At 47.0% G+C, this 16,084-nt stretch overlaps 1 protein-coding gene across 1 annotated transcript; it reads right to left on the bottom strand.

The window, feature by feature from the left end:
- Window positions 1-396: 396 nt before the first annotated feature.
- On the bottom strand, window positions 397-15,493 carry LOC105479110 (CD2 molecule). Its single transcript, XM_011736926.2, has 5 exons — window positions 15,369-15,493; window positions 14,910-15,230; window positions 9,015-9,245; window positions 5,041-5,163; window positions 397-1,163 (listed from the first exon to the last, which is right to left on the bottom strand). Exons 1-5 carry the CDS (start codon window positions 15,427-15,429, stop codon window positions 844-846), a joined length of 1,056 nt encoding a protein of 351 aa, XP_011735228.2. The 5' UTR covers window positions 15,430-15,493; the 3' UTR covers window positions 397-843.
- Between the last annotated feature and the right edge of the window lie 591 nt (window positions 15,494-16,084).

Consider the following 16,084-nt stretch of genomic DNA (forward strand, 5'->3'; position numbering starts at 1 on the left):
GTTGTCTCTTAGCCTATCCTTTTGTATGTCATCTGATGAGTTCATGACACCTCCATAGATTCCCCTGTTTTCAAGGATGACAGTACAGATCATTATGACCGTGTCTGAAGAGTCAAGGAAGTAAGACCCAAAAGGTTAAGTTTTCTGGTGATTCCTGTTAACATTTGGGCATGGAGGCTTCAATTCGTTATGGAAATCTACAAATAGGTTGTTGGACCCAGCTTTGCAGCTGAGACCTGGGGAGAATGTTCTGGTCATTCTGGTGAGAACTAAGGAGGTCTCAGCTGGATTGAGTTGACTGAATTTGATCCTGCTGTCACACCAGCGAGGCTCTTTCTTATTCGGCAGCCTTCTCTCCTTGATACTGGGGTCCTTCACACAATGAGCAGACTCGGATCTAGTCAAAGCTTTTATTTCACTTTTACTCACAGGATGGTGAGCAAGTGTCCACCAGCGCACATAAGAAACTCCAGAGTCTCTTAAGCAGATAGGCTGCTTGTAGAGAGACCCAGGCACACCAATCACTTGATTTATCGCATCTACACATGATCTGAGAGGGGAAAAGAGATCTCTAAGATTTCTGTGCTCGGTGCTCTACAATTCTTACAATCACACTTATATTGCTTCTCCTTACTGGTGTGATGGAGCTCTCTGAGGAGACCAAAGACTCCAGGTGTTGACCACATGGCTGAGTTCGAAGATGCAGAGGTGGCTGTGACCCACAGCCTCAGGAGGTGACAATGTTCTGCATGTAGAAAACACCTGATGGAAGTATGGGTGTGCACATCAGGAGTGCAGAAATCCACAGTGCTTTTTAATTGGAAAAGATAGTTTCTATCTTTTTTAATTAGAGGAAGGGGACAATGAGTTTTCTGCTGCCCCTTGGGGAGGTTTTGGCTGAACTCGAGGTCTGGGGAGGGGCGGGCCTTTCTGCTGGTGAACTTGTGTGCCCGACGGAGCAGGAGGCCTCTTCTGGGGCTGGTGCTGAACGCGGTGTCCAGGAGGCAGGGGACGATGACTAGGTGCCTGGGAACGATGACCAGGTGGTGGAGGAGGATGTTGGGAAGCTGCTGGATTCTGAGGGGTTGATGCTGGAATTTGGTGGGGCTTCCGGCCCCTTTCTTCAGTAGCTACTCTGTGCGCTCTTATCTCCAGCTCCTCATCTGCAACAACAAAACCTCAATAGAGTTCATCTTGGCCAGGTGAAATTGATGTAAATATTGAGTACCTTTCATGTGCAAGGCGACTTGCACATAAAAGGTACTGCTTTGGGGGATGCAATGAGGAAGAAGAAGTTGACCCTACTCTCTGAGAACTCTAAAGCTTGTAGGAGAGAAAGAAGTGCTCACCATAAGGTAGAGGGAGGGCCTAGGACTAGAGAACTCAAGGAACCAACAGGAAGAAGACACACGAGTGGAGGGCTTTGTGCCTGATGCTCCTGTGATCAGAGAGAGCACTCAGACCTGGAACCCTACCTCTGTGCTGACCTAGAGATTGTTCCCTGAGAGCAAGAACCTCGTGGTTAGAGCGCATGGGAAGGGGTTATGAGGAGTCATGGAGGATATTAGTAACTACATTCCTTCTGAGGCATTTCTATGTTAGATCTGCCTTTCCCCCAGTTCTACTGTCATGCAACCCACCTACTGGCAAGAGGTTGGAATATGCAGGGGACTTTTTGTCCTTAGAAATTTACTAACTCCTCAGAAATTCATGACCTATCCTCTTGGCCGTAGGAGGGAAAGAATTCCTCCTCTCCTCATCCATCAGGATTTTCTTCTTTGTGTGACTTCAGTCCATGAAAGCAGGCCCACAACTACTCGTAATGTAGTTTTTCCTGTACTCTTAAAATCACAGGGAATCTGTGAGGGTGCCTAGCTGCTAGAGACCTGGAGCACCCTGCTGGCCCCTCTGGACTCCTTCAGGCTGTAAGTTAGGTATTTCAGTACAGTAGCTCCAGAGGGAGCAGAGGGAGGTAGGAAGAGAAGATTTCCCTGGGGTGAAATAATTACCTCTTTTCTTTTCTTTTTTTTTTGGAGACAAAGTTTCACTCTTGTTGCCCAGGCTGGAGTGCAATGGCACAATCTTGGCTCACTGCAACCTCCACCTCCCGGGTTCAAGCAATTCTCCTGCTTTGGCCTCCTGAGTAGCTGGGATTACAGGCATGTACCACCATGCCCAGCTAATATTGTATTTTTAGTAGAGACAGGGTTTCTCCATGTTGGTCAGGCTGGTCTCGAACTCCCGACCTCAGGTGATCCACCCGCCTTGGCTTCCCAAAGTGCGGGAATTACAGGCGTGAGCCACCGCACCCGGCCGAAACAATTACCTCTTACATCTTTATGGAGATGTGTGGCTGGGGAAGCACAAGCCCTCTCTAAGCATCACCCTGTAACTTCCGGATGTTGATTCAAACCAGATGGCCTCCTCTGACTACAGGAAATGTGAGCATCAGGTGGCTTTGAGCGTAGAGTCAAAGTTAGACAATGTGATTTTGATACCTAAGTGGCTCGTGTGCTCTGAGCACAAAGAGGAAAGGGCCTCCAGAAAGGGCAAAACACATCCTCTATGCCATCTTCCGTGCCCTGCAGTCGTTGCTTAGGTTATGTCCAGTAGACTGTGCAGAGGGCTCTAACCCCTGACCCCAGTTCTGAATTATGGCGCAGTGGGTGGTCCTTCTTCATCTCCTATGTGGCAAGCTTGCATCGGCCATTGGTTTACTACTCTGTTCACCCACCATTTTTGTTTTTTGTTTGTTTTGTTTTTTTGAGACAGTGTCTTGCCCTGTCGCCCAGACTGGAGTGCAGTGGTTGATCACATCTCACTGTATTCTCAATGTCCTGGGCTGAAATGATTCACCCACCTCAGCCTCCTGACTAGCTGGGACTACAGGCATACATCACCACACCCGCCTAATTTTTTAATTTATTTTTTAAAGTAGAGACAAGGTCTCACTACATTGCCCAGGCTGGTCCCAAACTCCTGAGCTCAAATGATCCTCCTGCCTTGGCCTCCCAAAGTGCTGAGATTACAGGTGTGAGCCACCACACCTGGCCCATCCACCACTTTGTTCATTTGTCCTTCCAATGTTTATTCCTCATCTTCTAAGTGTTAAGTGTCATTGTGACTTAGACACAAATTGTCCTCAGGAAGACTAAAATCAAGTAAGAGGCGAGCAAGAACTGAAAATTGCAATGTCAATTTCTGTGAAGAGCCCAGGGCCACCGGAAAGTATAGACAGAGGCACATGCGTTCTGGTAGGAGGAATGGGGTGTGACCACATGGCTGAGACTGCAGGCAGGGTTGGACAGACAAGGCTGGCTATGACTCTGTGCACCCTGCCTGGTTCAAGCAGGACAGTGGGTCTCAGCCTGCCCACCCCAGCAGCTGCAGCTGGCACCTAAACGTGTGCTCCCAGGAATTCCTCCATGCTCATTGTCCTTCTCCCTTGTTTGCATCTCCTGGTTACTCAACCCAAGGCGTGACTGGGATGAGGCAAGTGAGGCTGGCAGGCATGCAGTTTAAAGAGGCACCAACTTTCAGGTTGTGCGAGGGCAGGTCAGCCTCCTTAAATTCTGTGCCCTAAATTCTAGGCTCCTTGCCTCAGCCGAGGCCTGAGTCAACCTACTGGCCATAGGATTTAAGGCAAATAATTGAACCTCACTGAATTTAAGTTTACTCAACTATGTTGTTATCTGTCTCCTAAGATCACTCTGAAAGCTGGATGCACTAATAGATATAAAACACAGGGACTAATGACTTTTTTTTTATCAGCATGAGCTAACCACCATGCTGGTCTTCTCAGCCTGGTGATGGCAGAGATCACCTTGTCTTGGGGTGACAAGTGAGGTCCACCTTGGAAGAAGATGTGGTCTTCGACCATTAGTCAATGGAGAAGGGGTCTTTGCTGGAGGGGAGCATGGAGAACAGCCAGAGCTGGGCACAGAGGAGGGCAAGCCAGGCATGCCTAAGGGCCCTGCCAGTGATTCAGCTGCACTGTGGTGGAAAGTGTGGGACAATGGTGGTGGGAAGAATGGGGCTAAGTTCAGGAAGATGTTTCGGAACCTGGGCTGGGGGCAGTGGCGTGATGGGACGTGGGGCTGAGGGACCGCAGCCAACAGGGAGGCAGAGGGAGAACAGAGGAAGAAGTTTGAGGTAAAGAAACCAAATCCAGAGGGCATAGGGCCCAAGGCCACCGCTGCCTGGGGAAATCTGGACCACCTCCCTGGGCAGCACTGGAAGCAGCTGGTGTGGCTCTGCCTGCAGGTTCTAGGGAGAGACCAAGTCCTGCTGTGAATGTGAATTGCAGAGAACCCCAGGGCCTGTTCCCTTGGCTGTAAGTCCCGCCAATGGCTGACACCCTCGTCTGTGCTCCGACAGTGACCCTGGGTTGGCCATTCTCTGAAGTGTTTTGCTTTGGCTGGCCTGGATGCTCCCTGAGCCAGCTCCCCTTTTCATTGCTGATAGGTTGTCAGACAGGCCTGATCCGAGGAGAAACTCTCAACCCTAACACATCCCTCAAACAGAGAATTGGCAAAGGGGGCACAGTCACCCTGCTAGCTGTTTTCCTGTGAGTACCTGATGACCTGAATGATTTTCCCTGTGTTTCTAGGAGCTTGGTCCTGAACCAAGCTCCTAGACTGAACCCAAGACTAAGTCCACAGTCTTCGGTCACCCATAGACAGGACATTTATTGCTAGAAACGGTGTTTTGGAGCTAACCTTTCTACCTATGTAGAGAAGTGTGGCTCATTCAAAAGATGTTCACATTAGCCTGTCACCAAGTAGGCCTCAGTGGTGGATTCCAATGAGGCCAACTGGATTCAGTGTCTCAAAGCTCCCACATTGTCACCACTAAGAATTTGTTTTTCAAAAATCAAGCTAACCACAAAATGAAACAAGCTATACCCGCTGGCTACAACCCTGACATTCCGAAACTACCTATTTCCATTATTTTCTCTGCAGATTCAAGGTGTCATCCCCATGAGCTGTTTCATGGGGATTTTGCTGGGGCCTGCAGTGGGACAAAAGAGGGGGAGCTTACCATTTCTCCGACTCCTCTGTTTTTTCCTTTTGGTGATGTAGAAAACGAGCAGTGCCACAAAGACCATCAAGAGGCTGCCTCCTCCACAAATGCCGATGATGAGATAGATGTCCAGACCTTTCTCTGCAAAAGGAAGAGAAGTGGGTTGGCCGGGAGGGGTCCAGGCAGAGAGGCCGTTACTCTGGCCAAGGACGCTGCCTCCTGCATCCAGCAGATAAGAGAGCTTGTTGGGACCTTTCACCCCATAGCTCCCAGGCTCACAAAGGGTGGTGAGTGGTGTCAACCCTGGGAGGACCCAAGGTCCTGGGGAAGCTCCATCTGCAGGCTCCTTGGGAAACTGCTCTCAGGGACTAGAAATGCCTGACTGCTCATGCACCAAGGCCTGCCTGCCCACTGCCCCCGTCATGGACAGCATCACAAACTTTTAGATCCGAGGATCTTAGAGATACTCTAAAGGAACCTCTAGTTTCAAACATGAGGCCCCGAGAGGGAGGATGAGTTGCCCGAAGCCACAAAATATCTGTTGCTGAGCAGTTCCCATAAGCAACCCCTTGTCTCGGTGTTTCTGCGCTGTTGATCCTGCTCTCGTCTCTGGCTACCCCGCCCCCCGCACCATGATTCCTTCTCACCCTCTCTACCAGGCAGTTTCCAAACACTCAGGGTAAATATTTCACTTGTCCGGCCCAGCACTCTGACCTCATGGCCAGCAACCCCTCACAGAGTTTCCCTGGAGCCACGAGAGAAACCAGGCGTACAGTGCGTTAGTAACAGCAGTAGACTTAGTCTTCAGTTTCTGGACCTTCAGTCACTGTAATGCAATGAGGAAAACAGTGACTTCGGTGTTAAGGGAAATGGGTTTGGTCTAGGCTTTTCTAGGCAAGAGCTGTAGTGAGCTTTGGAGAGTTACTTCACCCCTCTGAGCCTGTTTCCTTCTTTGTAAAGTGGAGATAATGAAACCTACATCATAAGGTGGCTGTTGGAAGTCAATCAGATAATGGATATGAAAGTGCTTTGTAAACTGTAAAACAACACAAATGTGAGGTCTCACTCTTACTAGTGTTCTCGCACTGGTGTTTCTGGGAGCTGTTTCCCAGAAACAGGGGAAACGGGAGGGCTGTCTGCCCTTTGTGAGTCAATAGCAGTTAGAGAAGCAGCAGTGGGGCTGGGGTCAGGGGATGGAGTCATCTGAAGAACAAACTAGAACTTGGCCCAGCATCACAAAGAAATGCTCCTCCAGGCAAAAAAGATCCTAGGGAGACACTGTTATACATGAAGCCCCAGGATGGGCCCAAGGAGAGGGTCAGAGGCTCAGAGACCAAGTTTAACAGATTATCAGACTGCAGTGGTTTGTTCATCTTGGCTTTCTTTCCTCAAGTCTCTCTCTGACCCATTCTTTGCCTGCCAGTTACACAACATCTCTAAGCTCTACTGATGAAGAGGCCTCCACCAGAGAAGCAGGCATAATCTTAAACCATTGAAATTAGGTCAGTAAAGGATTCAGGGCCCTTTAGGCCCTACTGGCTTGGAGGAGGGGCAGGAGATACCAGAGGCCACTTCCTGCTGAGCTTGAGAACTTTTCAGATTTGACCCGGGGTGGGGCAGGGCAGGCCTGAAATGCTTTGGGGAGCACATGGCTAAGTCATGCAGCCACCAGCGCCATCTCCGAGTTGTCAGGTAGGGTGGCCACAACTTTATCTTGGGCACATGCAGGAATGTAGGCAATGCTTTACCCAGCCTGCTCTCCAATTTGTCCAGTGTGGCGCCGTGGGACACCTGGTAGTGCTCGTGGTGGGGAATGTTCCATTATGTTTCAGAAGCAGCGGTGGCACTGTCAGTCAAACATATACCCTCCCAGTTCCTAAATCCAGGCATACTATCTTCCTACAGTTTCTCTTGGAGATCATATGCCCATGAGTTTATGTGATAAAGTATTTTTGCGCATCGGAATCTAGTGTTTTGGTTTTAAGTATGTAAACGCTCACCTAATCTGAACCAAATGTTTAGACTCTGATCATTGCTCCCCTCTGCCTTGGCCTTTCAGAATAAAACTTCCAAATCCCTTTTCAGGTCTTTAAGAGCAGCTCCTCCACCCTAATCTCTCCCCAGGTATTCTTCCCATCTCCCTAGTGGTCCTTCTCCCAACCAGCTTCTGATCTGCACCATAGAATAAGGAATGTAAGTGTTCCAGCCTTCAAACCTTGGCTGCTCCCAAGGTCCTCCTTCTCTCCCTCCTTCCATCCCTGATACACACACATTTTTACACTTGGGGGTTCCAGTTAAAATAAACATGAAAAGTAGGGTTGTCAGATATAATGCAAAACACCCAGTTAAATTTGAATTTCAGATAAACAATGAATAATTTCTAGCCTAAGTATGTTCCATGCAATATCTGAAACATACTTATACTGTATTTTTATTTGCTATATCTGACAACTCTAATCAAAGATCTCCCGAGGACACTGCAGTGGCTCATGCCTGTAATCCCAGCACTTTGGGAGGCTGAGGTGGGAGGATTGTGTGAGCACAGGAGTTCGAGACCAGCCTGGGCAACACAGTGAGACCTTATTTCTACAAAAAAATTTAAAATTAGCTGGATTTGGTGGCATCCTCCTGTAGTCTCAGCTACTGGGGAGGCTGAGGTGGGAGGATCGCTTGAGCCTGGAAGGTCGAGGCTGCGGTGAGCTATGATCATACAACTGCACTCCAGCCTTAGCAACAGAGCAAAATCCTGTCTTTAAAAAAAAAAAAAAAAAAAAAAAGAAGTTGTGAGGTCAAGGAGAGGCAACTTCACTCACTGTGCCTTAGTGATAGGGGAATGTGGGAGAATGACTGGTGGGAAAACCGGGGGTGAAGTGATGCTGGTCAAGTTGGTGATTGGCAGATTCTCAGATGCCTTCAATGACCCCTGCTTCCTGGTATTCTCACCTATATGCAATCCCCTTTGATTGAATGTGGGCTAGACTTATTAATTTGCTTCTAATGAATAGAACACAGCAGAAGTGATTGGGATATCACTCCTGAGATTAAGTTACAAAAAGACCATGGCTTTTGTCCTGGGCACTTATTCCTGCTCGCTCTTAGAGGGCTCTGAGGGAAGCTAGCTGCTATATTGTGAGGCAGCCCAATGGCCCACATGAATGAACTTGGAAGTGGATCCAAGAGCCTACTCATCTAATAGTCTGTGAACATGGTGCTTATTTTCTTCGTGGGCCAGGAAGCTGAAGCCTAGAGAGGGGAAGAAACTCTTTCAAGATTCTCTGGCTAAATTTGGACAGACCCAAACTAGAAGTCCAGACCTCTACTCCCAGGTGAGAGCTTGGGCACTACAGCAGGCTGCCTCTCAGAAATACTTCTGGAGGTCACGTTAGGCTGGGACACTGGGGATCCATTATGGTCTTGGAGTTTTGAGATTTCCTGGAGCTAGTCCCCAAGCCTTGCCATCCTGCTGTGTGCCAGGAGTGTTGCCTTGCTGTCCACAGTCCTCTTTGGCCTCAAGGGCTCCATTCCCCCATGTCCCTGCCCCTCAGGGTTTCTGCAACCTTTCTACCTTTATTCCTGATAGGAGGTGCTGACCACTGATGATCTTTAGGGGAGCAGTTGGAATCATGTCACTAACTAGCCAAGGGACCTTGGGCAAGTCAGTTTCCCTCTCTGGAAAATGGGGTTTTGCATGAGATACTCTCTACAGCTCCTCCCTCTTCAGTTTTGCAATTCTTTCTCCTAGAAGAGGATCTTTAAAATTGCTTGTGGTCAAATTGTGCTCAGTGGGAGGACTCCCAGGATGGGTAACCATAGAATACCACCCCCCGCCCCGAGGCTTCCCTTGAAGGTTTCCAGGAGGAAGAGATACGTTTTCACGCTTCATCCTGAGCCAGGGCTGCCTCCCAGCATGAGCACCTGTGACCTGGAGCAGCTTGCCTCTACTTCCTGAGGGCCTGGAGAGCTGTGTTTGTGAAGTGACGCCTGCCACGCACCTGGACAGCTGACAGTCTCCATCCTGGATTCCTTGCTGACTTTGTTCCCTGCTGTGCACTTGAATTTCGCACTCAGGCTGGTGGTCCACTTGTGTGTGATGACCCTCTGAGAAAGTTTTACACGTTTCCCATCTTGATACAGGTTTAATTCGGGGTCAGTTCCATTCATTACTTCACAGGTCAGGGTTGTGTTGATACAAGTCCAGGAGATCTTTGGTTCTGAGACCCTCTCTAAAAAGAAAATAAAGATCCAGTTCAATTTAGGCAATTTTCTGATTTTAATGAGCATATCTATTTATATAGTGGGGGATGGAGTCAGTTAGGGACAAGGGAACCATGTCAAAGACCTCTAGCACCTTTTGGAAATGATTTTATTTACAAAGAGCATTCAGAAAAAAATTATTTCTGATGACATTCATAGATACATTTTGCCACTAAATAATGTATCATATGTAATGTTTATATGCTGTCTTATACCTTAAAATGCTTTCACATGTATGATACCACTTAATCCTAACAGAGAGGCTGATGTTTTTCTTCCCATTTACAGAAAAAAATGTTCAAGGCTCTGAGAGGTTCAGTGAGTGGCCTTAGGGCACCATCTAAATAAAACATGGCAGTCAGGGTTTAGGAATATGGCTAAGAGGGTGCCTCGGGAGTTTGAGAAGGGCAATGCTTTAAGAGCAGCCAGGAACCCCATCCTGGAGGAATCGCCACATTGACATGTGAACGGGGACCTCGGATACTTCTGCCCCAACCAAGTTCCTGGAGCAGAGGGCCAGGTGGGTACATGTGAGCACGTGGGTGTCCAAGGAGCTCAAGGCTCTGGGGAAAAAGAGCACCTGCCTGGGAACCAGAGACTTGGTTCTGCCTTTTCCCAGCCCAGAGCTGCTCAGCTGCTCACAGGGTCTACACTGGCCCTCCTCAGAGCATCAGAAAAGGATCAGAAAAACATGCCCCACCTGTCACAAAAGGAGCAACATGTGGCAAAGTCCTGGGCAGATCATTAGGCACTGACATTATTAGTGGTAGTTCATGCATTCAATAATCACAAACTTCTTGCCTCTCCCGGAGAGAGACTGCATCATAAAAGGAAAATGCCTGGGCTTGACATTAGATGGCTCAGGTCTACATCCTAGCCCCATCACTTCCTAGCTGTGTGACCTTCTCTTTTTCCTCCTCCTCTGGTTTTTTTTTTTTTTTCTAATTCTTTGCTTTGTTTCCCCCAGACTTGCCACTTTTCCCTCTCAGTTTCTCTCCATTCATAATATAGACCCACTAGCTTATTTTTCAATGATTCCCTCCCACTCTGACTTCCAGACACCAATATCTTCCCCATGGAACATGACAGTCAAACTTCATTTATGTCCCAATATATATAGGCATGCAGAAATTAAATTAAAAGTTTTCTTCTCATCCCATGATGATCAGTTCTAAGATGCTATCGGCGTTACTGAGAAGGAAGAAAATGGAAAGTATCTACACTCAGCAACCAGTTAGTACATAGTCTAGGGGTTGGGTCATGAAGTTTGCCTGTCTCTTCAGAATGGATTTTTTTTTTCTACTTATAACAGTAACACAGTAACATGATTGTGATGATGGTTGCAAAACTGAATATACTAAAGGCCATTTTAGTATATGGACAAATTGAATGCTAGGTGAATTATCTCAATGAAGCTGCATGGAAAAAAAAGAAAAGGTCATCATCCTTGCCAAAAAGACCTCTGAGTTTGAATCCTGACTTTGCTCCTGTCAAGCAATGAGACCTTGGACAAGCTGCTTCTGACTAGGTCTCTGTTTTCTTACATATAACAAGGAGATAATAACAGCTATGTCTCAGTATTGTTGGGAGCTTTAAGTAAGATCATGTAAGCAAGCACCTGACCCCTAGCTGGTAGCCACTATTTCCACCACAATGCTAAATGCGACCCAAATGTGAAAACACCAGCATGGTCTCCCGCATAGGGCTCACACTCAAAACAGGACACTCAAATTTTGTGCTGTTTGGAGTCCTGAGATCTGTGGTTTCCAGAGCCCATAATCAGGGGCCCTTTTGAGCGCCATGCTCAACCCCGCTACATTTCTACAAGGTGCTCCCACTCAGGGTTGCAGGACTAGGGTGTGGAAAGTTGTCACTGCAGGGGAGCTGACAGTGTCTGGGATTGCTGGACTGGGCAATCTGACACTGTCTGGGATTGCTGGTAGGCCCAGGTGCTGAAGACAGGGCTAGAGACAGAGAGGAAGAAGGAGGGGACCCTGCTTCTGGCGACATTTTCTGTGTGAAGCACAGAAATGCTTATTTGCTCACTGAATGGCTGGCCTGTGCTCATGCTGGGGTTCCTGTCTGCCTCCCCAAGCCAAGTGCAGCTTCCTCTTTTCCCTTCTTATCACTCCCTGCCCAGCATTCGTGGGCTTTCAACTTCAGTTATTGTACAAGTTGATAAAATATTTTTAAAAGTTTAAAGCAGATTAAAAATTACCCACAATGCCACCACTCAAAGTCAATAATGAATAATATTTTCATGTATATCTTTATCAGATATTTTCTATTTATGTGTACATATATAAATAATGTAATACTTCAGCTGGGTGAGGTGGCTCATGCCTGTAATCCAGCACTTTGGGAGGCTGAGGTGGGCGGATCACTTGAGGCCAGGAGTTCAAGAGTACCCTAGCCAACATGGTGAAATCCATCTCTACTAAAAATACGAAGATTAGCCAGGTGTGTTGGTACGCGCCTGTAATCCGAACTACTCAGGAGGCTGAGGCATGAGAATTGCTTGAACCCAGGAGGCAGAGGCTGCAGTGAACCAAGATTGCGCCACTGCACTCCAGGCTGGACGACAGAGTGAGACCCTCTCTCTCTCTCTCTCTCTCTCTCTCTCTCTCTCCTTCTCTCTCTCTCTATATATATATGTAATATTTTTAAAATTAAAACTAGTTTATGTGATCTTATAGTCTGCCTTTTTCCCTTTATTGTGAAATTATATTATGACATTCTTTTTTAAATGAACATCAATAAATGCATATCTCCATCTTTTTAAAGGATGCATTCTTAATTTAATTGATTAATAAATTTCTGACTGCTGACTGTTCTAGCATTTCGCTAACATGAACAACGCAGTGACGGGAGTTGTGGAGTGGTACCTCCGTATACATTCACTAAGATAGCATCTTAGAACCGATCCAACCTAAGGCCTTCCATGGTTGAGAACTCCTTAGTTCTGAGTTGCTGGGATTAACCCCTTCCCTACCAGCATATGCTTCTAAGGAGCCCTCCACTGCCTCTTCAGCCTGCAGCAGCAACTCCCTCATGAAGGAAATGCAGGCACAACTACTGGAGTTTGAGAAGTTTGGAGGCTGGGTGCCGTGGTTCACACCTGTAATGCCAGCACTTTGGGAGGCTGATGCAAGCAGATCCTCTGAGGTCAGAAGTTTGAGACCAGCCTGACCAACATGGCATCTCTAACACAGTGAAACCCCGTCTCTACTAAAAATGCAAAAAACTAGCCGGGCGTGGTGGTGGCGCCTGTAGTCCCAGCTACTTGGGAGGCTGAGGCAGGAGAATGGTGTGAACCCGGGAGGCGGAGCTTGCAGTGAGCCAAGATCGCGCCACTGCACTCCAGCCTGGGCGACTGAGCCAGACTCCGTCCCCCCCCCGCAAAAAAAAAAAAATACAAAAATTAGCTGGACGTGGTAGTACACGCCTGTAATCCCAGCGACTTGGGAGGATGAGGCAGGAGAATCACTTGAACCTGGGAGGCAGAGGCTGCAGTGAGCAGAGATCATGCTGGTGCACTCCAGCCTGGGCAACAGAGCAAGACTCCATCTTACACACACACACAAAAAAACAACAAAGAGAAGCTTGGAGAAACAAAGAGATGTGGGAGGGCATTAGCACTGAGCAAACAGGTATTGTGCCCTAGGCACTGCAGGGCACTTGTACACACATTGTCTCATTGAATATCCCTTGAAGTTGTCATTCAAAAATCAGACTCAGAGCAGATAGGGAATTTGCCCAAGGCCGTGGTGACCTCAAGTCTGGTAATAGTGCCCAACTACAAGTTGAATCAAGATGTTGTATGACATTGGCGTGCACACACACAAAGCAAGTCGCTGTCTTTAGGCTAAAGGGTGAAGGGTTTCTTTTGGGGGCAATGAAAATGTTGATTGTGGTGATGGTTACAAAACTCTGAATATACTAAAGGCCATTTTAGTATATGGACAAATTGAATGCTAGGTGAATTATCTCAATGAAGCTGCTTGGAAAAAAAGAGAAAAGGCCATCATCCTTGCCAAAAAGACCTCTGAGTTTGAATCCTGACTTTGCTCCTGTCAAGCAATGAGACCTTGGACAAGCTGCTTCTGACTAGGTCTCTGTTTTCTTACATATAACAAGGAGATAATAACAGCTATGTCTCAGTATTGTTGGGAGCTTTAAGTAAGATCATGTAAGCAAGCACCTGACTCCTAGCTGGTAGCCATTATTTCCACCACAATGCTAAATGCGATCCAAATGTGAAAACACCAGCATGGTCTCCCGTGTAGGGCTCACACTCAAAACAGGACACTCAAATTTTGTGCTGTTTGGAGTCCTGAGATCTGTGGTTTCCAGAGCCCATAATCAGGGGCCCTTTTGAGCACCATGCTCAACCCCACTACATTTCTACAAGGTGCTCCCACTCAGGGTTGCAGGACTAGGGTGTGGAAAGTTGTCACTGCAGGGGAGCTGACAGTGTCTGGGATTGCTGGACTGGGCAATCTGACACTGTCTGGGATTGCTGGTAGGCCCAGGTGCTGAAGACGGGGCTGGAGACAGAAAGGAAGAAGGAGGGGACCCTGTTTCCGGTGACATTTTCTGTGTGAAGCACAGAAATGCTTATTTGCTCACTGAATGGCTGGCCTGTGCTCATTCTGGGGTTCCTGTCTGCCTCCCCAAGTCAAGCGCAGCTTCTTCTTTTTCCTTCTTATGACTCCCTCCCCAGCATCCCCTGGGCTTTCAACTTCAATGGCGTTTCGATTCCACTTTCTCTTCCTTCTCTCCCTTGCCCAAGCCACCTTTCTCTATGCCTGACCTTTATTATCCTCATTCTTCCCATTTTACAGGCACCCTTTGGTCTCGGCCAGTGGTGACTGACTTTGGCTGCTCATTATAATCCCCCAGGGAGCTTTATAACCTAATGATACCCAGGCTGCACGCAAAAACATCTGATTTAATTGGTCCTCACTTCCCTTGGATCACAGCAGCAGTTTTCTGACTAGTCTCCCTAACCCCATCCTCAATATCCACTCCTGCCCTCCCAGTACAGGTAGAGATAAATAAAGCCACACCTTGTGCATCTTCTACACATATTAGCAAAAATCACCTATCACCTTGAATCGCTCTGACAAGCAGATCCAAAACGAGGGCTGTTCATCCTTAAATATGTTGTTTCCAGGCCTTTTCTGCCATATAACTCCTCCTTCAGGGCAGCCTGGCTTGAAATGGGCTCTGTCGATGAAAGGCCCGCTGCTCTCCAGTCAGCCTTTTCCCGCCCCACTCTTAACTTGCCCATTCATCAGCAACCTGGAACAGTTGCCTTTTCTCTCTGCCCACCTGTGTCCCTCTCCTGATTAATGCCACCTTAATCCAGGTTCTTCACCCAGCCTCACATTCCTGTAACCACCTGAAGAGAGAGTTGTAGGCAGGTAGACTTCAGATGTGTCTATCAAATGTGTGGATCCCATTCCATCATTGGACCACAGTCTCCACTGGCGCAGGAGACATGCATCTGATTTCCTGTACAGCCCCCCTGGAGGCAGAGGTCAGCGTTGGGGAATATTATAAATGCTATTTTCCAACTTGCCAAATAGCACCCACACTGAAATAAAGCAATTAAGGGAATGAACACTTACCTTGAATCTTCAAATCAAATGTTTTTTCCAACACATTTTTTCCTTTTGTATCGTATATTGATACCTTGTAGCTATCCTGATCATGGATCTTCAGACGCTTAATTTTCAGAGTTCCGTTTTTAAATAGCTTATATGCATCTTTTTCCTCGAAAGTCTCCTTCTCTTTTCTGAATTGTGCAATCTTTTTCTTGTCTGAAGTTTTTTCCCATTTTATATCATCAATATCATCACTCATTTGAAAACTAGGAATGTCCAAGTCGATGTCCTGACCCAGCGCTCCCCAGGTTTCCAAAGCATTCCTAATCTCTTTGGAGACTGCACCTAGAAAAAGCAAAAGAGTTACTGAGAGTCACCTCCAGGGAAAGTTGGGTTGGGACTTCTTTGGCTCTTATGCTTACTTCAGGGTCTCCGAAGAAGAAGCTTCTAACCGTGACAGTGGAGACCCATCCACCAACTTACCTTTGGAAGAAACGTTGAAAATTAGAAGGAAGCTGGTTACAATTTTACATGGAAGGCTCATCTTAGGAGTTAGTTTCCTCTTTTGATTCTGAGCTCTTCATGCAAAAGGAACTGAAGTGAGACTGGTGGAGTCCACACCCCGAGAACTTAACCACGTGCCTCTCTTTACATCTTTTACAGTAACATAAAACACAGCACACATACACAGAGAGCGAGAGCGCGCACAAGCCAGCCCTTCTGATGTGCTCCTTTACCAAAGCAGATGTGTTTATGAGTGTGTGTTTTCTTACCGCATTTTAATCCTCACAAAAAATTGGGATGGATGGATTTTCTCATCTCAGTGAAAGAGAAAAGGAACATAGAGGCTAAGTAGATGACTAAGGATCAGTCTTTTGTAAACAAGAAGCCAAATTCAACCTCCCAGCCTTTTATCCACTTAGGTATACTGTCCCTAACAAGACCACAGAGAAATATAGGTAAATGTTCACAAGCCAATAGCAGAATGCAAATATTTATCCTATATGATTATAAATATTGAAAAGTATGCCCATAAAATGATTAGGAAATTGATTTTTTTGTTTCTCCAAAGATATTTTTCATATTCTAAAATCGTTTTTGTGATGAAAAGAAAGAAATTAAGTATCAGCTGTAAATGCTTGCAATCCCCAAATCCTATGTTCGGGGTACATTTTACAACTCTAGTGAAATTCACAGTT

Source organism: Macaca nemestrina, chromosome 1 (genome assembly GCF_043159975.1).
Source record: "Macaca nemestrina isolate mMacNem1 chromosome 1, mMacNem.hap1, whole genome shotgun sequence".
In the NCBI taxonomy this organism is placed as follows: Eukaryota; Metazoa; Chordata; class Mammalia; order Primates; family Cercopithecidae; genus Macaca; species Macaca nemestrina.